The sequence below is a fragment of the Acinonyx jubatus genome, chromosome C1 (assembly GCF_027475565.1).
Source record: "Acinonyx jubatus isolate Ajub_Pintada_27869175 chromosome C1, VMU_Ajub_asm_v1.0, whole genome shotgun sequence".
NCBI lineage: Eukaryota > Metazoa > Chordata > Mammalia > Carnivora > Felidae > Acinonyx > Acinonyx jubatus.
The window spans coordinates 215,034,547-215,061,861 of record NC_069381.1 but is presented as its reverse complement, the minus strand read 5'-3'; the positions used below and the strand labels follow the sequence as shown (position 1 = coordinate 215,061,861).

At 49.3% G+C, this 27,315-nt stretch overlaps 1 protein-coding gene across 50 annotated transcripts in view; it reads right to left on the bottom strand.

The window, feature by feature from the left end:
- Positions 1-3,474: 3,474 nt before the first annotated feature.
- Positions 3,475-27,315, bottom strand: part of LRRFIP1 (LRR binding FLII interacting protein 1) — a 139,913-nt gene continuing 116,072 nt past the window's right edge. For 35 of the 50 annotated variants that reach the window (XM_027046479.2, XM_027046531.2, XM_027046505.2 and 32 more), the window contains 6 exons: positions 26,692-26,862; positions 24,073-24,165; positions 22,833-22,925; positions 21,752-21,844; positions 20,053-20,194; positions 14,642-17,634 (listed from right to left, as the gene is read on the bottom strand). In XM_027046479.2, coding sequence (XP_026902280.1) covers positions 15,947-17,634; positions 20,053-20,194; positions 21,752-21,844; positions 22,833-22,925; positions 24,073-24,165; positions 26,692-26,862 — 2,280 coding nt within the window. In that variant the 3' untranslated portion in view covers positions 14,642-15,946. Of the gene's footprint in view, positions 4,339-6,318; positions 6,424-7,508; positions 7,589-8,458; positions 8,577-10,139; positions 10,190-14,641; positions 17,635-20,052; positions 20,195-21,751; positions 21,845-22,832; positions 22,926-24,072; positions 24,166-26,691; positions 26,863-27,315 lie in introns of those variants that run through there. The other 15 variants (XM_027046754.2, XM_027046761.2, XM_027046784.2 and 12 more) reach the window with 4 other exon arrangements.

The window sequence follows — 27,315 nt, the reverse complement described above, 5'->3', positions numbered from 1 at the left end:
CTCGGGGACAGAGTAGGAGCCACCTGGCAGGTGGTGATGGGGGCTATTCTGGCAGAGAGGGGAAAGGAGGAAGCAGTGGGGGTTAGGAACCGACCATACATAGAGATCATACCAGCCAGCAGAAAGGCAGTGTGGGGGCAAGTGTGGGGCCGGGGCTTGGGACAGCTGCCTAGTCCTCGAGAGACTGGGAACAGGGTAGGAATCTAGGCCTGGAGGCTCTTGGACACAGGGCAGAGTCCCCGACCCCTGAGCTGGGGATCGGGCTACGGGTGCAGGGAGCCAGGTAGGTCCACAGACAGCAGCTCTCACTTCCAAATACCCAGACAGGCATGTGCACCCATCTGGCCTGGCCATTTGGAGACACACGCCAGATGCTTATGCCCCAGTTTGAAAATCTGAACCTGGCTGTCTCCACCTGGCATCCGACCCCATCCCACGCCGCCCTCTTCTGTGGTTATCAGTGTGTGTGGCCATTCTCTTCCTCGGGACCACCGCCCCCTTAAGGTGGGTATCCGTCTGCTGTCTCCCGAGAGCTCAGCACTGCACAAAGCAGAAATCCGTATTTGCTGAATAATAACAAAATTTCAAAAATGTCAACAGTAAGTTTTGATTCTGTTGCTTACATCTCAGATGATCAGAATGCGAAATCAGAAACGAAACATGGAAACTAACACCTCCCAGCAGCTCTGAATTGCATCTGACTTACGTTACCCATTTGTATTGTCCACTTAGCATGTCTTTTTAACGGTCTCTCTACATCCCAAATGCCATTTTGTTTCTAAAAACGAAAACACTTTGTAGGACACATTCAATAGGGATCCCGGTCCAGGTTTTCAACCAACTCTTTTCTTCTCCCAATTTTCTAATTCAGCTTAAAGCTGTGGTTCTCAATGGGGGATGCTTTGGCGCCCCACGCCCCCCGCAGACACTTGGCAATGCTTGCAATATTTTTGTTGCTCACGACTTGGGGTGGAGCCCGTTTGCATCCAGTGGGCAGAGGCCAGGGATGCCGTTCAACAGCTCCTGATGCCCGGGACGGCAGCCCAGCAACCAAGCGCCATCCCGCCCAAGGCGTCAGTAGTGCGGGCTCGAGAAATTCCGGGAAGAAAAAAAGCCGGCAACAAATTCCCGTAGCTGTATCTGAGGAGAAGCTATATTACGTGAAATAAATTTGAAAATCATGTTCTATCTTCCTCTGGATTAGGAAGTGTGCATAAAATGGATCTGCTCTTTTTGCAAAGATGGGTGTGAAAGGTAGACACGGAAGGTTTGACCTGTTTGGAGCCGCAGTTCTGGGAAACACCATCTTCCCAGGACTGGGGAGACAGGGAGGCCCCCTCTTACCAGTGGCAAAGCCCCCTCTTACCAGTGGCGAGACTTCCAGCCAGTCCTTGGGCTCCGGCCTCTTCGTCTGTAGCCTCACAGGGTTTTTGTGAAAATTAATTCAGTGAAAATATGTATCTAACTGCCAGGCCCGTGGAAGTGCTGTGTGTGTTTGCTATTATTATCTGTGGTCTCTATATGTGGCTATTTTGCTGGTTAAACATAGTTGTATTAAGATGTCGGTTGTAGAAGAAACCTTGATCCTCAAAAAATTAGAAAAAACCCTACCCTATGACCCAGCAGTAGCACTGCTAGGAATTTCCCCAAGGGATACAGGAGTGCTGATGCATAGGGGCACTTGTACCCCAATGTTCATAGCGGCACTCTCAACAATAGCCAAATTATGGAAAGAGCCTGAATGTCCACCAAGTGACGAATGGATAAAGAAATTGTGGTTTATATACACAATGGAGTACTACGTGGCAATGAGAAGGAATGAAATATGGCCCTTTGTAGCAACGTGGATGGAAGTGGAGAGTGTGATGCTAAGTGAAATAAGCCATACAGAGAAGGACAGATTCCATATGTTTTCACTCCTATGTGGATCCTGAGAAACTTAACAGAAGACCATGGGGGAGGGGAAGGAAAAAAATGGTTAGAGAAGGAGGGAGCCAACATAAGAGACTCCTAAAAACTGACAAGGAACTGAGGGTTGATGGGGGGTGGGAGGGAGGGGTGAGTGGGTGATGGGTATCGAGGAGGGCACCTGCTGGGATGAGCACCGGGTGTTGTATGGAAACCAATTTGACAATAAATTTCATAAAAAGAAAAGAAACCTTGAGGATAAGACAATGAAGTAAACATCTCTTCCTTGCCGGCTGGCCCACTACGGTCTGAACAGGGTGTTGGAGAGACTGTGCAGGAAGCCAGGGCTCCCCGCTCCTGGTTGCTTCTTTCTCGTTCACAGCGCCTGTGGTGTGCAATGCAGGCCACCCGGAGGCGCTCACGCTCCAGCAAAGTTAGCTCCCCAGTCCTGACCCCCGGTTTCCTGCCTGCTGGTGTCAGCCCCCCCGGCGCCCTGTGACTTGTCTGTCCTCTCATGGGCGGTGGCCCCAGGCCCTCCAGTGAGGTCTCAATCCTAATTTGTCCTCTCTTGGGTGCTCTCCCTCAGCTCCAGGACATTCTCTAGAATTCTCTTCCACCCTTTCTTCGGAGTTGATGCCCTGTGGTGGGCCGATCATTCTTTATATTAAATTTTCCCCATTCAAATTACTGGTGGTTTCTGTTTTTGGACCGGACCCTGATATATGGCATTCTTGAAAGAACCCGGAACGCTTAACGCTCATTAAGTAAAATTTCAAACTCGGAAGTCTTTTGAAAACCAACGTATTCTGACAAATCTTAGGTCAATGTAAAAACCACGTTGCTGTGGACAGTTGGGAGCTTCCACGGGATCAACGCAAGAGGAGGTTTCTGTACAAATACTGGTCCTGAACATGCATCAGCTATAGCAGGTCTGTGGGCACCAACTGTGGACTGGGGATTGGATGATTGTTATCTATGAAGTGCTCAGGAAGGAGATCTGAACTGTAAGCTGTCCTTGGCGCGAGGAGACACGAACCCCTCTTATGCCCTGATGCAATATAACCTTGCGGATCCTGGACCCAGACGGTGCCGGGGACGGGCCCTCGTGACCTCCAGCAACGTGCTGGAAGCATTTTCTCAAACGTAGGCGCCCAACCCACATCGCCCACACCAGCACTCTCCCAGGGTCAACACAAGGTATAGTTTCGGGTGACCCTTGGTTTGCGCTTGCTAATGTCCCGAAAAGGTGGCCCGCGTCACCAAGCTGACTTCAGGTGCAACATACACAGAGTAACTAAAAATTAGCAAGTAGCCAGACTTTCTCTACTTCTGTCCTTGAAGAAATCACAGTTGTCTCTAGCCTGTAACTTCCTCAGTTTATTTTTTATTCTAAGAATGCCAATTCTTGGAAGTGAGCTCTTCCGATTCCTGTGAATATACTCTTTGTTTTTTCCACAGGGCAAGAGAAATTAATTGATTTGATAGGCTTAAAAAAAACAGAACAATTAATATGAAATAAAGATCTTCTTTCTCAGTGGGAAGAAAAAAAAACACAAACCACATGGCTAAAGTCTTTCAACATTTCATGTTTTAATTTTTCTAACAGTACATTCTTTAAAAGAAGTTAACAACTTCAATTCCAAATATAAGGATTAAACAATGCAAATGGAAAGCTGTCATTTTTCGGTGGAGCTATTGCCTAATTACCCTGGAAAAAAGTATCCTTATGATTGAACTGATGCAAAAATCCCTTAGAAAAGCTTCATTTGTTGCCTGTGAAGAGTCTTCTTAAGGTCACTTTTACTTCCAGACCATCCCCTTGTTTCGAGTGAGAAGAGTTTCGCTTGGTAATGGCTTGTGGTTCCACAGTGTTTTGTGTACGAAAAGCGTAGACTAAGAGATACTACTGAAGTCGCTCACATTTGTAGATTGTGCCCCCAAAGGAAGTCCCGACACCGTGACATTTCCCCTCAATTTTCAGCAAGACACAGGAAAAGAAAACCCAAGTCCCAGTTTAGCCTTTACTTCGACTGCCACGTTCAGTGGGAGCCCGGAGCTCCCGTGGGCCCTATGTGCTCGTTAAAATGACCTGCAGGTTCGGAGAGGCGGCCCCGCCGGGGGGGGGGGGGGGGGGGGGGGGGGCCGCAGACAGAGGCATCTGGTGGCCGCGGGGGCTCCCGCGGGCGAGCAGGGGAGCCCAGTGCCCGGCGGGCCTTCTCAGAAGCAGGGGAGGAAGCAGCAATCCCGGACGGCGACAGAGGCAAGCCCGCGAAACAGCGCTCGCCGTCCGCCGCCCAGGCTCGTGTGCAAGGCTGGTGCTCACTGCTGGGACAGCAGCGCACTCCTGTTTGCTTTCATCTTCTCCAGACGCTTCACTAAGTGGCCGTTGCTCACCTCAAGCTCTTCGGTTTTGTCCAACGCGCAGCGCAGCTGCAAACAAAGAGGAAAGGCCGCTCTGAGGAACCCGCTTCCCCCAAACGTAAAAGGGTCGCCCAGATTCCATCCTACTGGGAAACGCGGTCGTAGCCCGGACCCACTGAGGTCCTCGAGGTACATACGTACGCATCTGTGCGTGGACGTATTTTTCTGAACGATGCCTTAAGTAACACAAAGGACAAGACTCTGGCCTCGTGAGTCACTAGGCAACAGTCATCCTCTGGAACAACTTGGCCCCAGACTCCTATGACACGGTCTTGGGGGTCCTGAGGGTCTCACAAAAGGTAAGGGAGGCAGAGAAAGAAGAGCGGGGCCCAGGCCGGCTGCGGGAGTCGGTCCCCACAGCCTGGGCAGCAAGGCTTCTGCAACCAGAAAGGAACGCCTGAGGCCAAGGCGGTCTGTCCTGGAGCCAGGGCCGCAGAGCCTGGGAGTCAGACGGAAGCCCCAACAGCAGGGAGCCACGTGGACCAGCAGGCAGGTGCAGGTGCCCTAAGGTGGGGGCGGGGGAGCGGGTACAGCAGCCACGCGGTCGTGCAGACACGCGTTGTGGGAACAGGGTGTGGAGCCCTACTTCTGACCCAAAACCTCCAGGGAGGGGGGCTGGGGTCCCGAGGTTAGCCCCCTCTGCGTCCCCTCTCACCGGCAAGGGCAGAGGCAGAGGCAAGCCCTCTCGGCAAGAAATTTCCCCAAGTCTGGCCTGGGGTGTTCCTACAAATGCCAATCAAGCATAGATTCACAAGACACCCAACGCACGAAGGACAAGCCATCTGACCAGCAGAAGCAAGAAACCACAGGGTCAGGCCCTCAAAGACACGAATCCATCCTCAGACGTGGAAAACGGAACAGCTGTGTGTGACACCTTTGTTTTAAATGTGTATTTTTGAGAGAGAGAGAGAGAGAGAGAGAGAGAGAGCGCGCATGAGCGGAGGAGGGGCAGAGAGAGAGAGAGAGAGGGACAGAGGATCCAAAGCAGGCTCTGCGCTGAAAGCAGTGAGCCTGATGCGGGGCTCGAACTCATGAACTGTGAGATCATGACCCGAGCCGACGTCAGATGCTCAGTTGACTGAACCTCCCCCCCACCCCGTGTATGACATCTTTAAAGAAATAAGGATACAGTTAACAAAGAAGCAGGACCACATGTGACCACACAACAGGAAAGCATCAGGAATGAATACACTTTAAAACCAGAAAAGGTGAACGGGAAGATTCGTCACCAGCGCAGCCAGGAAGTGGGAAGTACAAGGTCAGGTGGCTAAGAAATGCACGGGCTGCAGGGACGGTCCGCCAGCCGGCCTTGGCCTCGGGTTGGAACCCCCGCGGGGGAGCAGACACACCAGGGAAGAGGAATACTTAAGGAGGCCATGGTTGCAAACTTTCCGTACTTGACTTAGAAAAAAGACTTCCTGGGGGCACCCGGGTGGCTCAGTCGGTTGAGTGACTTCCGCTCAGGTCATGATCTCACGGTTTGTGGGGGTTCGAGCCCCACATGGGGCTCTGTGCCGAACACCTGCTCGGAGCCTGGAGCCTGCTTCAGCTTCTGTGTCTCCTTCTCTCTCTGCCCCTCCCCACTGTGCTCTGACTCTCTCAAAAGGAAATAAATGTAAAAGAAAAAAAAAGCAAAAAGAAAATAGACTTCATGGATGCAAGAAACACCACACGCTCTTGAGCCAGCAGAACAAACAGCAAGAAGCCTGCACACAGCACACTGGGGTGAAGTCGTAGAAAATCAAAGACACAAAGAACTCGAGAGAAGCTCGTCTGTAGGCGGCTGGGCAGAAGGACAGACAGACTCTCAGCGGCAGCCTTGAGAAGGCGGCCCCACGGAGGGAGGGTGGTACCATGATGACCGTGATTTGGCCCCAGGCTCCCCGTGACGTAGGCAGATGTCCCACCGCCCCCCCCCCCCCCCCCCCGCCCCGTGCTGCCAGCTGGACAATTGTCCCGCCCTCCCGGGAAACAGCCTAGAAAATTTACCTCTCTTTGGAGTTTCCGCTTTTCAGCCTTAAGTTCATCTTCTATCTTTTCGGCGTTTTCGGCTGCCGATTTATAACGTGATACTTGACTCTCTAACCTTATTACCTAAAAGGAAGGGAAACACCGTATGCATAAATTCATAGGCCTGTTTTCTTTCTCCAGTTGCTTTGTCACATGTGAGACCAAGGGGTGTGGCTTAGGGAATGGAGGGGGAGACAGACGATGCAAACGTATGATCTAGCATGTTGGGCTATCGTGTAGGTTCCAGCCAAGCAAGCTGTTCGGAGCACCCCCCTGCTGACACCTGCTAGGGCCTCATTCCCTCTCTGACCCCTGGTCCAGAAGGGTGGCTCCCACAGTGCTGCTGTCCCCTTCCCTGCTTGGGGCCATCCTGCTGGAGAAGGCAGGTCGATGCAGAACGACACTTAGGCAAAGGACCTCAGCTCTGGTCCAGTGTCTCCTGGGGTGGCATGGTGTGGAGGTGGCAGGGGAGAAGGAAAGCCCAGGAAATAGCGGGGGGGAGGAGTCGGAGGCTTTGGGATGGCAGTCCCCAGCCAGGTCTGCGGCGAGAGACAGAAGCAGCCACGGCCCAGCGGAGACCCTCGGTCCACGGAGGCCACAGCATGCTTCCTAAACTCCTTCCGTGGGATGCCATTCTCACTTCTCTGTCCTCAAACATTCCCCAGAGTTCGAGCCACGCAGACCCATAACTGAGGGGGAGAGAGTACCATTTTTAACTCTCCCTTTGGTTAGGACGCACTTTGCCCCAAATTTGCCCAGCATGCTGGAGGCAATGAATACCCCAAATCTAGGAACCAGAGAGAGCCACCTGGTTGGGAGAGAAAGACGGAAAAATCCGGGCAAGAGGAATGTCGCTGCGTGAAGTGTTTTAATATTAAATAAATTATGTTTAAAGAACAAGCTTTAAAAACTTCCCAGCCACTTTAGTGATTTTCTACAACCAAGCATTGTTTATAAAGGGTTAGTATCCGTTACAACAGCCCGAATCCTAATAGTGATCTTCCCTTCCCTACTCTCTCTCTGCAGGAAATACACGGAGGACCTTTTTTGGTTCTAGAAATCTGTCTGCGCCTCTTGGTGCTCAGCCTTTCCGAGCGAGCTCTAGCAAGTACAACCTGCTTAATCATCACTGTCACTCTGCCCAATATTGCTTAAAAGTGTGCACGTACATTTTGTTCTAATGCTGTTATCTCTTGCTCAGACTTTGCAAGTTTAAATTTGAGGTCGCTGATCTGTCTGTTGGCATCCCCTAAAGGGTGAGAGAGAAGGAACACGTGTTAAGCTCTTCGGGCTTTTTAAAGTGTTGAAACAATAGTTACTGGGAACCAAGCCCTTCCTTAGGAACCGGCATGCAAATCTGTTAAGTCCTGGCCTGTGGCCCCACACCTGGTGGGGCTGAGACGGGAGAAGGCACGGGTTCTCCAGGAGCCCAGGATGGCAAGTGCCAGGCAGGAGAGCACCTGCGGGCACAGAGGACAGAGAAATGGTAGGGGTGGGGCACACGGGGGGCGGGGGAGACTGGCAGTCATTTTTATCTCCTTTAAGCTTCTTTCTGGTTTACGTGTATAGAAAAACGCCTTTGAATTTTTCCATACAACAGGCTGATCAAAAGGCAGTTATATCGGGGCGCCTGGGTGGCTCAGTCGGTTAAGCGGCTGGCTTCGGCTCAGGTCATGGTCTCGGGGTTCGTGGGTTCAAGCTGTGCTGACAGCTCAGAACCTGGAGCCTGCTTCGGATTCTGTGTCTCCCTCTCTCTCTGCCCCTCCCCTGTTCACGCTCCGTCTCTGTCTCTTGAAAATAAACAAACATTAAAAAAAAAAAAAAAGGCAGTTGTATCCAGCGTAGGAAATATGGTTTCTCACGGGGCGCCACCTGGTGCTATCTTGGCGCACCTGCTCTACTCTTTAGGCTCAGACAGAAACATCCTTGCTCCACCCACCTGCCCATCCTTGTTCAATCCCACACAGAGACTTCTTTGCACTCTTGTGCTCAAGGGTTTGGGGGCAGCCAAGGGGGACACCAGGCTTTTTTTGCGAGGATGGTTTTTCTCCTTCCAGCACAAATATGATAAAAATAGGACACGTAAAGCATTCACTTCTACACAAGGGTTGACATTTACTTTGTAGGTCCATTACATGCACGTCTGTCCCGTTTTCTAAGACGTCATCTCCAGGACGCAGATTGTCTAACCTGCCATTCTTCTGTCTCTCTTCCAGCTGCCCTTTGAGTTTCTTAATCTGAAAACACCCACCGACAAAATAGGTGAATTTCTCTATTCTCAAGGAGACTGAAAAGCTGAGCTTAGAGCCTATCAGGAAGGAAGCAGAGTGTAAAGAAACAATACCCCATAAATACAATCAGATGTTGCTCTGGAGTTATTCCGTGGGTCTGCAAGGTGCCAAAGAATAGGGGTTACGTGACGAGGTACCAGAAAAATGTAGTAAGAGGTTATAATCTACCAGCCACCTGTAGTAGGGAGTCTCTCCTCTCTAATCACCAAACCAAGTAAATGAAAAACTTTGGCCGGGTAGTGCTTTTCTCAGACAGTGATGGCATAATGGGTGAAAATGGAATTAGATTTACAATATCAGACATACGTTATTTTGTAACTTGGGGTGAAAGGTTATTTCTAAGTTTGAAATTCCTCTTGAGTTCAGGAGGAGATGGTTCATAAAACACTTGAAGTGTTTATCTAAGGGTTAGGAAGTCGATGTGCCGGGTCGCCTTTTCTTTATTCACTAAGAAGCCAGGAAGGACCTTCTGGATGCCCCCAGGCACAGAAATACTGTCATCGTGTCGCCAGCAGAACCGTGTGGTCGCGCACAGAGCCCGGTCAAGGTGCAGGGGTGCCACCTTCAAGGAGCTGGCCCCTGCAGAACTCTCCTCTCCCCGGGGAGAGCCAGGTAGAGCCGGAAACGCAGTCAGCAGCCGGGACTGCAGAAAGTTACGGTGTCTAGGGGAGTCTCCCAGCCCTTGTGCTGTTAACCTCCATCCCCCGGGGACCTGGGGGACCCCGCCTCCCCGAGCGACCAGCACCAGCAAATCAGACCCCCCGCCCCATACTGACCGTTGGCGCTCTCTGCTCTGAGAAAATAAGTACGGAATCGCGATGGATACACGTTCTTAAAAGATCAAAGGAACCTCAATGCTGCCACCACATTGAGCGCTTTCCCTGATTTTGAGGGAACTCTTCAAGAGAATTGTCACAAGTAAGGCAAAAATACCTTTGATTGCGCTCATGAAGGAAAACGGAACTGAGTTTCCTTAGAAAGGGACTGTGGCAGGGTTTAAGAACTATGCTGCATACAAAAAAGACCAAATGGGACAGCTGGTTAGTGTTTCCGGGGGTGGAAGAGAGCCATGAAGGTAAACCCCAATTAAAACAACTTTGATCGGCTGGAACGAGAGAACATCTGCCGGAAAGGGGTGGTGATCGCCCAGAGATCCCAAAACCGACTTCTCTGAGCCGGCGGAAGTGAGAGAAGTGGTGTCTGGGGTGACTCAGTAGAGCTCTTGCCTCGTTGCCTCAATGGCTAATCTAGGCTCTTCACATGAATATTTAAGTAGCAATTTGCATGGAGCATCCCAAATTCAGTTCTGTGGCCTTGAGTCTTTGGGGACGTCCTCTCTACACCTCGCATGACCTAGGATGCCCTACTTGGATAAAAATAGCAAGAACACAGGTTGGCTTGGTCATCTGCAGACATGACGTGCTAGGGTTTTCCCGACGAAGGGAGACGTTCAGGTGCCCCCCCCCCCCCGCCCCCGCAGAGCGCATAAAGTAATAAAAAGATTGTTACCTGTTCCAATAAGCATTCCCGTTCATCAACAAGCTTTTTCAACCTAATATCTAAAGAAACCAAAAAGACACAGGTTGAGGTGGATCCGCGGAGCGCACCTTTCAGCAGATCGCTACACTGAAGAATGAGCATTGAGGTTAGTGAAACGAATGATGAAGGTATTATGCACGTACCACAGCGAATGAGGCCACAGACAGGACTGGGGAGGACGTCAGCCGAGGGAGGTTGAGTTGGGTCAACCTGCTACAACATGCTTATGTCATCATGGGTAGCATCCGGCTGCATGCAAACAGGCTAATCTTCTACTTGGGGTTAACATGCAAGAGTAACCACACTGCAACACAAGATCTCACAGGCTTCATGGTTTAACATCATTAGCAAGGTACAAACGCACTGGGCATCGTGGTTCATGTCAGTGGCATTTTCATTGTCCTTGACTTTCCGAGTTTATATCCCAGGAGAATTTCTTGCTCTCTTTTCTCTCACAGGCCCACCAGTGTCAGAGCTCTGACTACACGTCCACGAACCTTAAGTCTGCTAACCCGCTCGTCAAGAGCGGATACGGTCTCGAGACAGACGCGGTAACGCTCCAGGTCCCCGTCACCCTCCCCCACCCCAGACAGAAGCATCTCAGGATCCATCCCCAACCATTTCTTTGAAGGGGCGTTGAGGAATACGATCTTGAATACAGAGGAGGAGACCAAGGGCTGGGTTTGGGCAAAACCCTACACCACTTTAAAGGACAAATCAGGATGGTGCGATGGTGACAGTGATGCTAATGGGTCCTGCACGGTCACTGTGTCCCCGCTCGGCTCGAGCAGGTGTGCCTTCACCCGCAAAGCCCCACGGGTGTGCCTCAATACTCCATCCCTCTTCTACAGGTGAGCACCCGTGGCCCAGAACAGCTAAGAACTGTCCTCAGGGCCACACCCCTCACCGAGGCCTCCTCTGTTGTTCCAGATCTAAACCGGGACCTCGGTGTCGGAGCCCGACTCCTGGCCCCAGACTCTTACTCCCGAGGGGACACTGCTCTCACACTGCGCAGCTCTGACTCACCACGTGAAAAGGAAATAATCTGTATAAAATGCAATTTGTTTGCATCTAAAAAAAAAACCACCTATCTAACATGGTTGCCCAAGTTACACGCTTTCTCTAAGTTGTTTTTCCAAACACCCCAAGTTGTTATTTTCAATTACAAAAGAACTGAAACCAGAAATGTCAACCATAAATTTATGATCTTCTGGATTCCATTTTAACGTGCATAATCAAATTGCTTCTGATATCTTATGCTTTCTATTCCGCAAGCCCACCCAACGCTGAAATGAAATGTAAACTCAGCTCTTCGTCCAATATTACTTTTTATCTTATGGTCTATATACAAAAACCGTAGGCATCGTAAGAGGCACTGGATATACTTGAAAATGATCTTAAAGCTCACCTACGTATTGTGCGCTTTTATTACGATATTTCTTTCTATTAGAAGACTCCAAATATCCTGGGTAGCAAGTACAAAACCAAGGTTAAGATGTAACAATAGCACCAGCCAACAAAAAATAAGGGTAACGTGACCTTCACTCTTAATGGCGAGAATATGGAAACAGAGAAGTAAACTTTCAAGGAAGAAAAGTTTGGAAGCAGAATTGGAGAGGAAGTTTAAAAACTAAATTGTTCGAAGAGAACGGAAGAGAGAAAGGAGCAAATTAATCTGGTATGAAGAAGACGAAACAGCTTTTTGCAGTTCCACAGTTTTTTTTTTTGCAGGTTTAAAAACCAAGCCTGGTTTGTTGACTGCACGGTGGGGCATCGTCGGTATGCTTACCAGAATCCTTAACCAGAGTACCGCACACCCACCTTTACCCTGTATTTACCAAGTGTCACTGCTCATCGTTGGCCCATAATACTCAGTTACAAATAGACGTAAACCATTCATTTCAAGACCACAATTGCAGCTTTTAGAAACCAGGCATTGAAGAAAACGAAGTCACGGTGTTTCAACTTCAGACTTTTCTCTTAAACGGAGAAGTCAAAATGAGTTGGCTATTAAAAGGTCTCCATTTTTTAAAAAAGCCGGGTTTTTCTATTAAACTCCAATAAGCTTTCCGGTACACAAGTTAAGAGACCCGTGAAATGAGAAACACTCAGAGTGACAAGGTCTCGGGACAGGGGGCGGCCAGTGTAGAGCGCTCCCGAAGTCTCTGAACCCTTGTTCTCCTTGGTCATTCTTCTGGCCTGCACATCATCACCCCATCTGTCCAGGTACAGCCTTGTCAACCACAGGCAGCCACCACTGTCCCCGAGCCCTCCTCCTCTGTGCTGCTTTGCCTGGATCTGGCCCACAGCTCAAGAGAGCGGGTTCCGATTCCATTTTCAGAGAGCAAACGAAGACGGGGTGGCAGGGGGGATAATGATACACGACCGGGAGCATAATTTCCCTTGTGGGGATTAATTTCAGCTGTCGTGGGCGTCAGGCCTCCTCTCCCCACAGCAGAGGACAAGCCACCTCCCCTCTACATTTGCAAAGAGAGTGAGCAGGAGGCTGAGGTCTCCCAGACCACTCCTGCCTCGCACTGACTTAGTTGGGACTATAACCCACGTGGACAGTTTTCACCATCCCTGGGGCCAGCCTCCCCCTGGCCCCTCCAAGAGAGCCTCTCCTTCTGGCAAAAGGCAGAACAGGGAAAGGTCTTTCCCCGTGTTTACAGGCCCAAGAGGTCTGTACAGATGGGAACTGTATACATCAGCCACCACCGAGGTCATTCACATCTTGAAAAAAATGTAAGCCTTGCTGTAAAAGGCACAGTGGATAGAATGAAAAGGAAAGAGTGAGTGAAAGCCTTGCTCCTAAAAGACACAGCTTTCACTATATACAATCATCACACTGAATAAGCACATAGTCTAACATAACACAGGCACAAACACCCCTTCCTCTCCTTCCGGAGCCTGGACATTTGGAACGAATCTCACTGAGGTGTTCCTTGTTTCGATGGCGTGCTGTACAAGGTGGTCTCCTAGGAGAGGAGTCTATCTGCGTGAACTCCCAGAACCAACACTCCAGGGTCCTCGTGACCGTGGAAACGTAAATGTTCAGGTTTTCTGTTCACCAAAACTCAGGGCAATACATCTCATTCCTAAAAACTCTTGAAAAAAAATTTATTGATTCTCAGCCTCTATCGTAATAGCCCATAATTCAAAATTCTGTTACCTTTCCCTGTTTTCTGTATATACTCATAATTACACTTAATTATGCTTTTGAAGGAAGAGTTCCATTTTATATACAGTGGTATGTTCTGGTTTGGGGCTGGTAAATATTCTCGTTTTTTGATTTAAGGTATCAGTGATCAGCGCTTTCCTCTGTTCTGGATCATACTGAAATCTCAGGGGCCTGGGTTGCTCTGGGGATGGGGCTGACAGGTAGACTTTCCATTCTTTTCTGAGTCAATCTTTTGACTCGGAATCTTTCCAAATTGCCTCATATGCCTCTGTGCATTCCTGACCTGAATATACCTACGGTAACGATTTCTTGGTAATTTTAAGGGCCTTCCTGTGGACATCAATCGCTGTGCCACAATGTCATTTCCCCCTTGGAGCAGGGTCACTGATGTTCACACTGAAGGCTCTTAGATTATCAAGAAATGGGTTGGCTGTTCAGAATCCCTTTCTTCTTTCTTTGCTCACTTGCTGATTCTCAGCTGTCCCCGTCCACTAGGAGCTGGTTCGTATCTGCCTGTCTACCGGCACAGTGCTTCCGGATATGAAGTGATCAAAAAGTCCATTACTTAAATGAGTGAGTGGATGATCGAGACCCCTGGACAGCTGGTCTGAGGGGTATGAAGCATGGCACAGTGCCCTTACATATGCTGTTGAGTAACAGAGGCAAGAAAGCCCTTAAAATGGTTGGATGATCTCACCATTTAGTGAGTTTGGTTGTCGAATCACCTCCCCAGGGGCCTTTGGAAGTAGGAATGAGAACTGCTCGCAGACGTGCATTCCAGGGTGGATGCGGCTTTGCTGAAGTTACAGGCAGCCGCCGACCCCCTTTCAAGTTCTTTGCAGCCCTTGGACTTGAGTCTCTGGCCAACCTTGTATTTGTCCACGTAGCTGGCACAGGTGGAGAGGGCTTATCAGTCCCCGACTTCAGGATACTTACACAGGAAGAGTCAATGTTTATTTCCACCATATTCTTCAAAACATTCTAAGTGTTGGCATGGGTCAACACAGTAACAGAATGGAGAGCTTTCTTAACAGAATGGGGTTCCTCACCAGACTCACAGATCACAGGGGAGTCTATGAGGGAAGATCTTCTCAATTCTCCCCAGGAAGGTCCAACACTGGCTCTGGCCTAGGGGCCCGGAGAGAAGTTGATTCGTTACTGACAAAGAGCATCAAGCATGAGTCCTTCACACAAGGCCGACTGGGAATCAGCAGTCCAGAAGTAGGTACTACTTTTAAGACCATATTTAGGCAGTCAGAATTCAAGTAGGCCAAAGACTGGAGTCACAGGCTTGTCAAATTATAAAATGTTGGTTTTTTTTATTTCAGTTACATAATAACACACTTGCCTCAAATTTTATTGAGGTTCTGGTCTTTTTTTTTGCACTCACTTATATCTTGTAACAGTGACATGAATTCATATAATCTCATAAAGTGTCAACAGCATTCATCATGTACAGTCCTTTGTAATTTTAACATTTCACAATATTTTTTATTTAACTTTACAATTACTTTTTAAAAGGCTTCCTTGTATAGAAAAGATAGATTTCCTTCAGGAAGATCAAATCAAGAATTTTCCAATAAGAATATACTGAGAAACAGCAAAGGAAAATATTTATACCAAAACACCAAAAGTGATTCTCTATTTAAAATATCCTGTTACAGTCCAATGAGCAGTTTGCACAAAAACGGTCACCTTTTGGATTGAGTAACACTTAGACAAATAGAAAGAGAAGTAATTTTAAGGTTAAAAAACCTAAAAAATTTTAGAAATGGTCCCCCCCCCCCTAAATACCGCATTAGGAAATACAATTTCAATGTACGTCTCTTCCAGAAACAAATTAAAAAAAAAATCTTTGTATAAAATGGCTTTGGTACATGATCAGCACAGAGTGAGGTCAAAATCTACAAAACAAATTCAGGTATCATTAACAATGAGATCAAAAGGTTATTGGTTTGAGATAAAATATTTAAACGCGGTAAAGGGAAGGGAGATCTCCCAGTGCTTTCTTATCCCTAACATGATGCATTACTGTCCTAAGGTGCAAATCTTATCACTCAGTGACCTATACGCTATTTGGCCGTTTATTTCCTTTTAAAATAAAATACCTCATAGGTCATAACGTACACATCAAAATCAAGTATGAAAGCACACGTTTGAATGCGACAAATCAATTTAAAAATCACTGTACTTACAATATGGAAGTCTCAGAATGCCATTTGGTCAACTGTATGCCGACAGATTTGGTCACGAGTATCAGCCTAAGGCAAGTGCTAAATAGCTTTAGGTGGAATTTAAGCAGAAATACGAAGTGTTATGAGAGACACTACTGGAGTGCTCTCAGTTGGAACGTATACTGATTACAAGCGTGTCTTTCTTTCTAATCGGGGTGACAGGCTTCGCGAGGAAGTATCCACCCCCAAGTAACAGTCTATAACTCAACGTGGTAGACAGCTCGGTGGCTGACTGTCACATGGTGCGTCTGAATCAACGGGGGACGTTTTAGGAGCCTCGCCAGTGTCAAGAGCAGATGAGCCTCTGACAGCTGGACCTACTGTGCAGTCCTTGGCCCCTCCACAGCCAGCCTCAACTCCACTTACGACAGGGTGCAGTCCTCTTTGCTTTTGCCCTTCTCGCTTCCGCCTCTCGGCTGGTCTTTGCTTTCTGAATCGGAGGCTCCCGGCTCTCCTGCGGGTGCTAGGTCATCCTCATCCTCTACAACCTTCCGGGCTACCTGACCGGCACATTCCGTCATCTCCTGCGGCTCTGTGCTTCCCGTGTGAGACGCGTCGTCGATGTCCTCGAGGGGGCTTTCATTCTCCAGCAGGGTGCCGCCGGACGCTTCTGGACTCCCTGGTTCTGGAATGCTGCGGGTGGCGCCGTCTTGTTCAGCGCCATCTTTTAGAATGGCTTCATCTGGCTCCTTCATCGCGCCTGATGACTGGGCTGTGTCATCTCCCGACCCCGATGTGTCGCCATCGGCTGCTTCTTTCCCCGCTTTAGTGTTTACGTCCTCATCTTCTTGGTTAAGTTTTTCATCCGACTCAATTTTAGGATTTTCTGGACCATCAACATTTTCACTGCTTCCTGCTACACTCTCCTTTTCTGGGCTTTCAGTGACCTCATCTTGTGCGTCTGCAACTGGTTTTTCGTCAGTAGATTTTACCTGCTCTTCTTCCTTAACTTCACTTAAGTCTGGGTTCTGAAATGTTAACTCTTTCTTAACATCTTTCAGGGTCTCCATAGGCGCCAGTGGTTTTTTCTTCTTGTTTTTCTTCTTCTTGTTCTTCGTCTTCTTCTGGGATGAATCCAGTGCCTCTCCCTGTTGGTCATTCTTTTCTTCCTCAGGTTCTTTCGTATCTGGGGGCTCGCTTTCTGTGTCTGCCACACCTACATCCGTTGCTCCCTGAGGACTGCTTTCGGCTGCTGGACAACAAGGCACGTTCCGCACTTCCGTCTGGATCGGTTTCTCATCCCTCGGCCCCCTTTCCTGGTCCTCCTTTTCATCACTCTCCTCACCTACCGCTGTGCTCTGAACTGGGAGCTCCCTGGGCTCAGCAACTTCCTGCGTGGCGGGCTCTTTCTCTAGGTCATGCCCTGAGCTCGGGTCCAACTCGGTGGGGACATCTACCGCGTACTTTTCATCATCACTCACGGTGTCACTGTTATACCTCGGGGGTCTGGAGGCTACTGTGCCCACCTGCTCCCCAAGCCCCCTTGGCCCTGCCTCCACCACACCCTCTGTGGGGCTCCCACCTCGCTCCCCCATGTCTACACTGCCCAGCTCTCCAATTTCAGGTGTTTGTGGAGATGCAGATTCTTGACATGGCTCTGTGCTACCCTCTCCCAAGATTTTCAAATCTTCCTGTGTTTCTGCAGATTCTTTACTTTGGTTGTTGATATCCAAGGCATTGTAACTGTCCTGCTGAGTCACAGGACCTGGGATTTCACCATCTAATTCACCCAAGCAGTCGGACCACTCAAGAGAAGCCCCAGTCCTGTCGTCTGGTGTGGACTCAACCTGCTCCGTGTTTTCAAGAAAGGAAGCATTCTCTAGACTCTGGTTTGGAACGGGTTCCTCATCTGCTAAGACTCCCAGTGAGGGGGCCCTGTCTTCAGAGGCTTTCTGGTCCTCGGCATTTCCACCGGCATGGAACACCTCTGTGTCCGCACGCTCCCGTGCTGGGTCCTCTGTGTGCTGTTCTTGCTCAGTATTCTGCAACATTCCTTTTTCCCCCACATTCTCCACAATTTCGCTTCTCACCTCCACTTCACTGGCTCTTCCTAAAAGACCATTGAGAAAATTGAAGGGACCCCGTGAGGTGGCGACCGCTTAACACACATTACAGCGTAAACACGTGTTCTCTCTCCCACCCGACCCCGTTCCTAAGGAGAGAGAATCGCCAGAGAATCACATGAAACAGAAGCCTTTGCCAGTTCCGTGCGGCCAAGCAGCCATTGCGTCAGCCAACATCTGATCAGCGAGGGCCACTGCCGCCATCTTCAAGGCAAGAGTGGCGGCTGGTGCCATCTCGTGTGAACTGGTTTTCAAAGGGTGCCGTTAAGGTTTAACAGATAGAGCTCCGGATCAGGCAGCCAAACAATCCCAAATGAGGGGCTTAAGAACGACCTCCAGTCCCCGTTCCCTCTTCTCATTTCCAAACACGCGTCTGGGCTACTCCTACTTCCTCAGCTGTCCACCTGCACTGCACATCACGTGGCTCTAAAACCCCCTTCCAGTCATCTGAAACCTGCAATTCACCTGAAGAAATTCAACCTTTGGTCAGTCCTAAGGGAGATACTTCTGAAATAGCTCACATGAGGTAAAAGGAAATCAACCCCCACCATCTAATTACTGTGTTTCTGAGAAAGCAGCCTGTGCCTGACACACCCCTGCTTCGTTCCCTAATGGACTGGGGGGTGTTTCAGCAGAGGCCAACACTCGAGGGCAAGATGACCACTTAATTAACGATCAGTTATTCACCAACTGAAGAATTACGAACTAAAAAAACGTTACTACTCTGGAATGAACACTTACAGTTTAGATTCTCCAAACAAACACACCCCCGGCGTATTAGATGCCATGTTGCTATGAAGTGAAAGCCTGATAATTTTCTACCACGGTGGTCTCCACAGTGGGCCCACTCACCCCAGACAAAATGGGAACATTAGTAGGACTTCTGGTAGTTTTGCTTCACCCTTTAAAGATGTCTATCAGGGCACGGGTTTTATAACACACACTTCGCATTGATAAAATAGTATGTGTACATGTATATATGCATATTTGCGGATACATATGTAGATATGCAGATTAAAAATATACATCTTGGGAAGTTCCCGTAATTCTTCACTGATGGGGATTTGCGGTCAAAAAACATTTGGAGCTCACTGATAAAAGTGATATGTCTGGTTTTTTAAGGGTTGGTGTCCTAAATGGTGAACGAAGATTTATAAAATGTATATTTGAACGAGAGCAGCACGATCAAATTCCCAGCTGCTCACAGAGCTAATATAAAGGTATGATGGAAATGAACCCATTTTTCTCCTTTCAGCAACTTATACACAAGGCATTGTATGCGTGTAGCATACACGCATTATGTTGTAAAGGTAACGGAGATAGTCTCCCTAGGAAGCAAGTCTTGAGAAGCGCGGGCCTACAGGTGTCTACATTTCCATGAGTAAGGCAGTAGGATGAAAGCTTCCACGTGGAACTCAAAGTCACGGGCCCTGGCTGTACTGCAGCCTCACTGTAAAAAGCAGGGGCACAGCTGGTCCTAAGTGACAAGGAGGCCATATCTGCTGGCCGGATTCCGAAGGCTGCACACCAGATTCCAAAAGCTTATCCAAAAGCCAAATATTACGACAAATCTCAACGGGTGAATCTTTGCAGGTGTTTGCAAACTGCAGCAAATATTCTTACTGTCTGTTGGGTTTCCCAATTTACATTCGTTCAGAAAACAAAATGTGACCTACAGAGGGACAGCACCTCTGACAAAGGGGAAGGCATAGTCAGACTCCTGTTGGTAAAGGTCCAACTCCCACTCTGACCCTCTAGCCTGGGGCTGCCTGTCTGTCTTGTCCCTCCCACCCCCTCTACCAGCCTGGGGCTGCCTGTCCGCCTCGTCCCCCCCCCCCCCCCCCCCGCTTTGCCCCTCACCTAGGGCACCTGAGAATGGCAACCAGACTGTATGTCACAAGCCCCAAGCCGCCGTCCGCGGGCACCTCATGGCCTCAAAACACCGAATGGATGGTGGGTAGAATGTGCAGTTCTTGTAAACAGCGTTAACTAACTCACTCACTCGCTCTACAGCCTTGGCTGTTCTGACCTTTCAAGAAATCTGCAACGCAGTAAGTTAAAAGCCGTACTTGGCACATATCTGAGGAGAGGCAAACAGTACTGCCCAAACGGTCCCTTAAGTTCAAGACGATCTTCCTTGTGTTTCACAGTTTCGCTTGGTGGCTTTGAGAAGCAAGAGAAATGTATTCTTCAGCCATCGGTGGTGAGCACAGAGATGCGTGCCAGAAAACACACGTGGGTGATCGCACCGCTCGGCAAGGAAACTCCCGTGAAGTGACAGAACGCATGGCATGCTGGGTGATGGTTAATTGATCAGTGATGATTACGCCAATTCTAATAATGCATGGAAGGTGCACCAATGCTGACCGGAAGATACAAGAACGCAAAGGAGAATCGGCACTTACCTAGCGTCCCGTCCCCCATCGTCTTGAGAGCATTTAACTCTTCTTTTGTTATCTTGGTAGGACCTCGGTGTCCAACGTTATTTAGGGTGTTGGAAGTCTCTCCATTGGTAGTGATCTCTGAATTGAGGACTATTCCGTGTTTCTGGGGACAAAAACAGACTCGTAATACTCACTGACTGATATTAGGTTAAAACTCTGTTTTGTTAACGATAATTAAAAAGAAACTGTTTTTTCCACGAAGTCCAGAAACTTCCACAGAGTCAGAGAAGCAGCAGACACCACGCTCAGAAGCGTTCTATCAACACACACAAATCTGGGACATCTTCCTCCAAGGGCCACCTCTTTCTTACATGCACCAATCAATCCCATGCCTTAATGTGCTGGTGACCAGACACTTTTAATAGGCATCCCTTGTAACTGCACGTAGTGGCCCGCAGGCTGCCACGAAGGAGGGCATCAAGCAAATCACTGTCAAGTGACCTCACTTTTAAAACCCTGGGTGCATTCTTTAAAAAGAGAGACAGAGATAAAGAAAGAGGTTATGTGTGTCTTCTGAAAGGAATAAGTACAATTCGTGCTGAAGAAGGAATTAAGAAATGGCTGGAACATCGGCTATACTCAAAGGAAATACCGTCCACGTTCACCACACAGCCAAACACTCTAAAACCAGTTAACGCTCAGCAGCACCAGGCTGCGCACTTCACCAGGGATCTCAGACTCACTCACGACTCCTGCTGCCCACGGCGGTCTCCCTGAACTTAGAGGCAGCCCCCGTGCTGGGCTCACAGCCCTGGGAGGAGCAGTGATAGGAACCTGTCCCCCCTGGTTGACCGCTGTGGCCCTGACCCCTGAATATAAGCAGCTGACACTGATGTGTTTCCACCGCCGATGTAGGAACTGGCCATGGCCATACCCTCTCCCAACACTGTCTCCTACAATGCTAACAGCCCACCCGGAGCCCGTTTTTCTTAACTCAGTGTCCAGCCAGCAGCTGAAGACCCCTTCACTTGGCCCAAACAGGACGTGGGACTTTCCTCAAACCACTGGGTCTCAAAGTCTAGTTAGTGTGGGCCTCACCTGCACCACTGTTCAGCTGGAGAAGTCCTTAAACTTGAGTCTTCAATAAAAAGAAACACGTATGTTCTCTAACTTTGAGTAAAGTCCTGGAGAATTTATTCATGAATGTGAGACAAAAATCCAAAAAATTCCTGGAAATCAGAGCTGCTTTTGGGCTCAGATATGCTTGTAAGCAGACCCGAGGGAACCTGTGCTCATTGGATGTGTCTCTTCAGTGTCAGTGAACCTAAGATTTGTAATTACCAGGACTAAAATCTGGGGCGCCTGGGTGGCTCGGTCGATGAAGCGCCAGACTCTGGCTCAGGTCATGATCTCCGGGTTCACGGGTTCGAGCCCCGCGTCGGGGCTCTGTGCTGACAGCTCGGAGCCTGGAGGCTGCTTCGGGTTCTGTGTCTCCCTCTCTCTCCGCCCCTCCCTCACTAGCACTCTGCCCCTCTCTCTCTGTCTCTGTCTCTCGCAAAAATAAACATTAAAAAAAAAAAACACAAGAACAAACAAACACAACTAAAACCAATGACACAAAATTAACTAACACCAGTTGGCACACGCAGTCATTGTTGAGAACCCCGGAATCCGCTGTCACGCGGGTTTTTTCGTTTTTAACTCTACTTTGGCTTCATACCTTCAATTCCTCTTTCAGCATGACTACTTCTTCTCTAAGATCATCTCGGTCACTCCTTATGGAATCAAAGAACTCTTTCTGCCTCTCTAAAGCCTGAGTGTCAGCAGAGCAGAGAGAGAGAGAGAGAAGATTCGCACGGGTGAGCAGGTGACTGAAGCGGGAATAAGGAGGCTTCTGCTGCATAAAACACCAACAGGGTTAAGGCGTTGTGTAGGATACGCTTAAAGATACAGACAAAACGCCAAGAATAAGCTCCTCGGGGATTTACGCCAGCCGAGAAATGGCGCCTCACGCTCCCTTTAAAGGCATTAACATTTGGAGGCTCCTGTATCCTATTTCTGTCCATCGCCGCTCGGCGTTTGTTGTCCCCGATGCACACCACGTGGTCCTGGAGCAGACGCACGCGCTCCACGTCCTGAGTGAGCGTGGAAGGGGAGACGGAAGGGACAACAGGGATGGCCTCGCGAAGCACGCGCACGGACGGTGTGCTCCCACCTCGGAGACCCGCGCTGGCGCCGTGGAGGGCGCCAGGTTCTGGAAGACGGCTGTCATTAGGAAGCATGGCGGTTACCCTAAGCGGGTTCCTTCCTACTCATCACGCCTAAAGGCAGGTGGGCTGCTTTTGTCATTAACGGAGGGGGGCGGCTGAGGCCTCCAGGGGCACATTTCAAGGTGGGCATAGGTGGGCACAGCACCCTCCGCCTTACGATTCCTCAAATGCCTTTCAGAAAAGCCCGGGAAACGCCAGACAGAGACTGACTCCAGGAGGCCGGAGCCTTCGCCCGTCCAACTGCCCCAGCGTGCCTTCCTCGCTCCTTACATCTCAGCGTGCTGCCGGCCTGCTCCGTGCAGGCAGAGAGCCCGGTGAGTGTCCACAACATGCCCACCCCCCGTCCCGGAAGTCAGCTTCAGGTTCAGAGTTAACGGCAGCTTGAGTAAGCCAGTGCGTTCTCGGTATTACTACCTGGTGTCACCTGGGGCCACATGCACGCTCATGCAAGTGTTTCTGCAAACCGAAGACCCAAAGCACTGTATCTGCGGACTGCCCGTGTGAACAGTTGCACAGACGTGGGAGTCCTACCCCTATCTTCTTGTCTTTCCACTCTATTGTCTCCTGAAGGTCAGAAATGTCCCTGATATAACTCGCCTGCTTCTGCTGTAGCTGTCGGATTTCCTGAAGGATAGGAACAGATAGAAAGAAAGCAGATAAAGGGTTAAGCGAGAAGACAAAGGGTGGGCTGGAGAGCTCTGACCCCCAGGGAGCCCCAGGGAGCCCCAGGGAGCTGGCAGGTATCAGCCCTGATGCCCTGATTCGACCTGTCTCTCTGCACGCAGGAGCCTTTTCCTCCGCCTCGTCCCCAGCTGCCGGAGCGCAGACGGAAATCCTGCCTGGGGGAAATTCTGAGAGGCACTAAAGTTCTGATCAGGTTAAAAAATTAGAACCAAGCCTGTATCGGTTTCCTGTTGCGAATGTAACACGTTACCGCAAATTCAGCAGCTTAAAAACAACACGGGTTTATTCTCTTCGAGTTCTGGAACTCAGGGGTCCACAATGAGTCTTACGCCCTGGAGTTACGGTGAGGGCAGGTCTGGACTCTCTTCGGAGGCTCTAGGAGAGAAGCTGTACCCTCCCCTTCTTTTCAGCTTCCAGAGGCCGCCGTGTTCCTTGGCTCATGGCCCTTCCTCCCTAGGCACCAGCCTCTGCTCCCTCCCCGCTGCTGCCTTTGACTCTCCTGCCTCCCTGTGATAACACCGGGCCCCCAGATAATTTAGGGTCAATTCTGCATCACAAGGCCCTTAAGTTAATCACACCTGCAATGTCCCTTGGGCTGGGTAAGGTGTCACATCCACAGATCCCAGGAATCAGGACGTGGACCTCGTAGGGGGCCATCATTCTGTCACACCTCCCAAAACAAACGCCAAGCCACCAAAGGTGAAAACCTTCGGGGCGCCTGGGTGGCTCTGTCGGTTAAGCGTCCCGCTCAGGTCATGTACGATCTCACAGCTCGTGAGACTGAGCCCTGCAGCGTTGGGCTCTGTGCTGAGTGCGGAGCCTGCCTGGGAGTCTCTGTCTCTGCCCCTTGCCTGCTCACGCATACACATGCGCTCTCCCTCTCTCAAAATAAGTGAACGTTAAACAAACAAACAAACAAAAAGGAATGAAAATCTTCACCAGCAAAAGGGACTGTTCTCCTTAGGTGAGGCATGATGAAGAATTAGCCTGAACTCTCGATTTTCGAGAAAACGGTTCACTTTCATAATGCACCCGCAACGCCCTCCTAAGCCACAAAGAGAAGAGAAGACCGGGAAGGGCTACCCACCTCCAGCATCTCTTCTCGTTGCTTCAGGGCCTCCTTAACTTCAGCAAACTGCAACTGCAGGACGCTGTGGGCGTGCTTCTCCCTCTCGAACTCCTACGAGGGAGGAAAAGACTGACCAGGGAGGAAAAGACTGACCGTGCACGTGGGGGTGCGAACGCACTTTCTTCCTAGTCCGCGCGCCCACGACTTAACTGACCTTGGAACAGACTACCTGTCACCGTGCCCGCCGTCACAGCTTTCAAGGCCTGTTAGCGACGTGAGCCCACTTCTCTGCACTTTCTGGTTTACCGTGAGCTCTCCCCGAGGACCCGGTGCATCTGACAGGTGCCCCCTGACACTTCACGGGCCGGCAGGGCCCAGGAGGGGCCCCTTCCCCGGGGGGCTGCCGCAGCCCAGGCTGTCCGTGCGGGGGGGGTGGCTGTGCCACGGACATCGGAGGGAACGCTCCTCGATTTTGAAATTCAACAAGGAACATTGGGGACCAAAAGGAGTGTAGACAGGGTCTACTTTGGCAAGCGTATCTAACCAAGTGGATGGCCAACTCTGTACTCCGGGGCCCCCACCCCAGGGACAAAACAGGAAAAGGTGGGGAGCCCAGAGATCGCCCAGTCCGACCCCGCCCTCACCCCAGGGACCCGGCAGCACGCTCCTCTGAGGTCCCCGAGAAGCTTAGACGCTGCACGGTCCCTGAGGACGGTTTGGTATCCAACTGACAGCCGACAGCTTGGGGGACAGCAGGGTCCATCTCCTAGGTCGGTGAGGGGTTATTCTGGAAGGTACATGACCTTCACTTCTCACCCTGGCATCACTGCTCGCCCACTTTCTGAAGTCCGAGGGTTCCCGTACCCTCCTAGCTGTGACAAGGGCCTGCCTTTTGGGGGCTCTGCTCGGTCCCTGCTCCCCAGCTTGGGACAACATTCCAGATTCATCCAAATTCTCTGGAATTAGATTTGGGGGTTCTTGGTCTACTTCCTGATGCCTAAGTGAGGACATCCTAGGGGTACTTGGAAGGCATTAATGTGTCCTCCCCCACACATGGGGCCCAGAACGTTCTCTCTGCTCCTATATTCCAACAGGGCAGCGGGTCTCATGGAAAGTTTCTCCTTTGTTTCAGAGTCTTGCTCCCAGAAACTTCATAAATAAAATTCTTCTTTAGCTTCTAAATCAATTCTATAGCAGTCAAAGAAGGAGACCTTTCAGGTGTTAATGGCAGCTTGGTTTTGACCCTTGGGATTTAGGGTACAAAGTCAGTTAAAAAGAAAAGATAGGGACACACACAACATAAATTTTGCTTATCTCAGCAACTCTGAAAAATCAGACAACATCCCAGAGGTTGACAGACCAAATAATTCCTAAAAATCTGAAAACAAGTATTCCTTACTTTATGTTCCACAAAGAACATCTAATTAGTCTTTTGTCATTAATTTCAACATAGGCTCAGACTTTTTGCTGGTATCATAAATTAACTTAATTTAGCTTAATGAAAGTATTTAATCCTTAAACAGAGTAACTGTAACTTTCTCCAATCAGTAGAAAATAAATATCGTTTTCTTAAAAGATTTGATATCTGCAATTTCTTGTCGGTGATAAGAGGTAACAAAAGAAAAATCCAGAAATGTAGTTTAATAGAAAAACAATCTTTAAAGATTTTATTATTAAGTAATCTCTATACCCAATGTGGGGCTCAAACTCAGGACCCCAAGATCAAGAGTCAAACACTCTACCGACTGAGCCAGCCAGGCGCCCCCACAGAAACATCTTAAAGCCTCCATTTATGACCAAACATGCTGGTTTTTATAGGCATGTTTTTTTCACGGTTATGACTTTATCTTACATGCAAACACACAAATAATCTCCCAGTAAAATTGTCTCTAGTTTACAGACTGAGGTTGTGCATGATGCTAATATTAATATTATAATTATAATAATTAATTTTAATATTATTGCAAATCCCTCAGCAAAGAGCATGGCATTTTTATTCTCAGATGTCTGGGCTTCCTGGACAAGTGGAGGACCATCATTAAAAAAAAGATGATCAGGTGTGCCTGGGTGGCTCAGTCGGCTGAGCGTCCGACCTGGGCTCAGGTCATGATCTCGCAGTTGGTGAGTTTGAGCCCTGCGTCAGGCTCTGTGCTGACAGCTCAGAGCCTGGAGCCTGCTTCAGATTCTGTGTCCCCCTCTCTCTCCGCCTCACCCCTGCTTGTGCTCTGTCTCTCTCTGTCTTTCAAAAATGAATAAACATAAAAAAATTTTTTTTTCAATTAAAAAGAAAAAGATGATGACAGGGGCTGCTGGGTGGCTCAGTCGGTTAAGCGCCCAGCTCTTGAGTTTAGCTCCGGTCATGATCTCATGGATTTTTGAGTTTGAGCCCCGAGTCAGGCTCTGTGTTCACAGTGTGGAGCCTGCTTGGGATTCTCTCTCGCCCTCTGTGTCTGCCCCTGCTCCACTGGTGCATGCATTCTCTCTCAAAATAAATAAATTTTAAAAAGTAAAAATAAACTAAAAAAACTCATACGTACAAACACACATACACATAAACACACACACACACACACTCCACATACGCGCCATTATCCCAAATGCACACATTCCACCATTCTCTCTCACACGGAAGCTCACTTTGTTCTTCTCTTCGTACTGCCGCCTGGACTCAGCCAGCTGTTCTTCGAGCTCCAGCAACATGTCCTTTAATGTGTCAACCTGGTACATGAAGTTCGTCTTTTCATTGTCAAGCTGAGCGTTGGAAACCATTGCCTTTTTGTATTTCTCCTCAACTTCTGCCAGCGAGTCCTGCGGAAACCATGTCATGTTTTTGAAATCATAGTAAGAAAACAAAAGGGAGATTAGTTGAGTGGTCTTTGAAAACAACAACAACAAAACAAACAAAATCCAGCCCTAATCTTAGGGCAAATGAACCAGGAGAAGAAATACAGGATCATTTCAAACGCACAGAAATTCCCCCCTTTTCACTTTGGTCAAATCGGTTATTAGTCACTCAGAACATTAGCTATTAACTCAGAGAGTTGGCTCTCAATTGTGTCTGGGAGGAAGATGGCTTCCACGGCCATCAGCACAAGGGAGACACGCGATGAGGAGGCTCTGAGCGCGGGCAGGCCTCCTGCCTCTGACCTCATCACTCAGGGGCACCTGCTGCGGTGGCTTGGGGCCCTCAACAGGTTTCTGAAGGAATCACTCAAGAAATGTGCCCAGAACCCAGGAAAGAGCCAGTGCGTGATGGTGGAG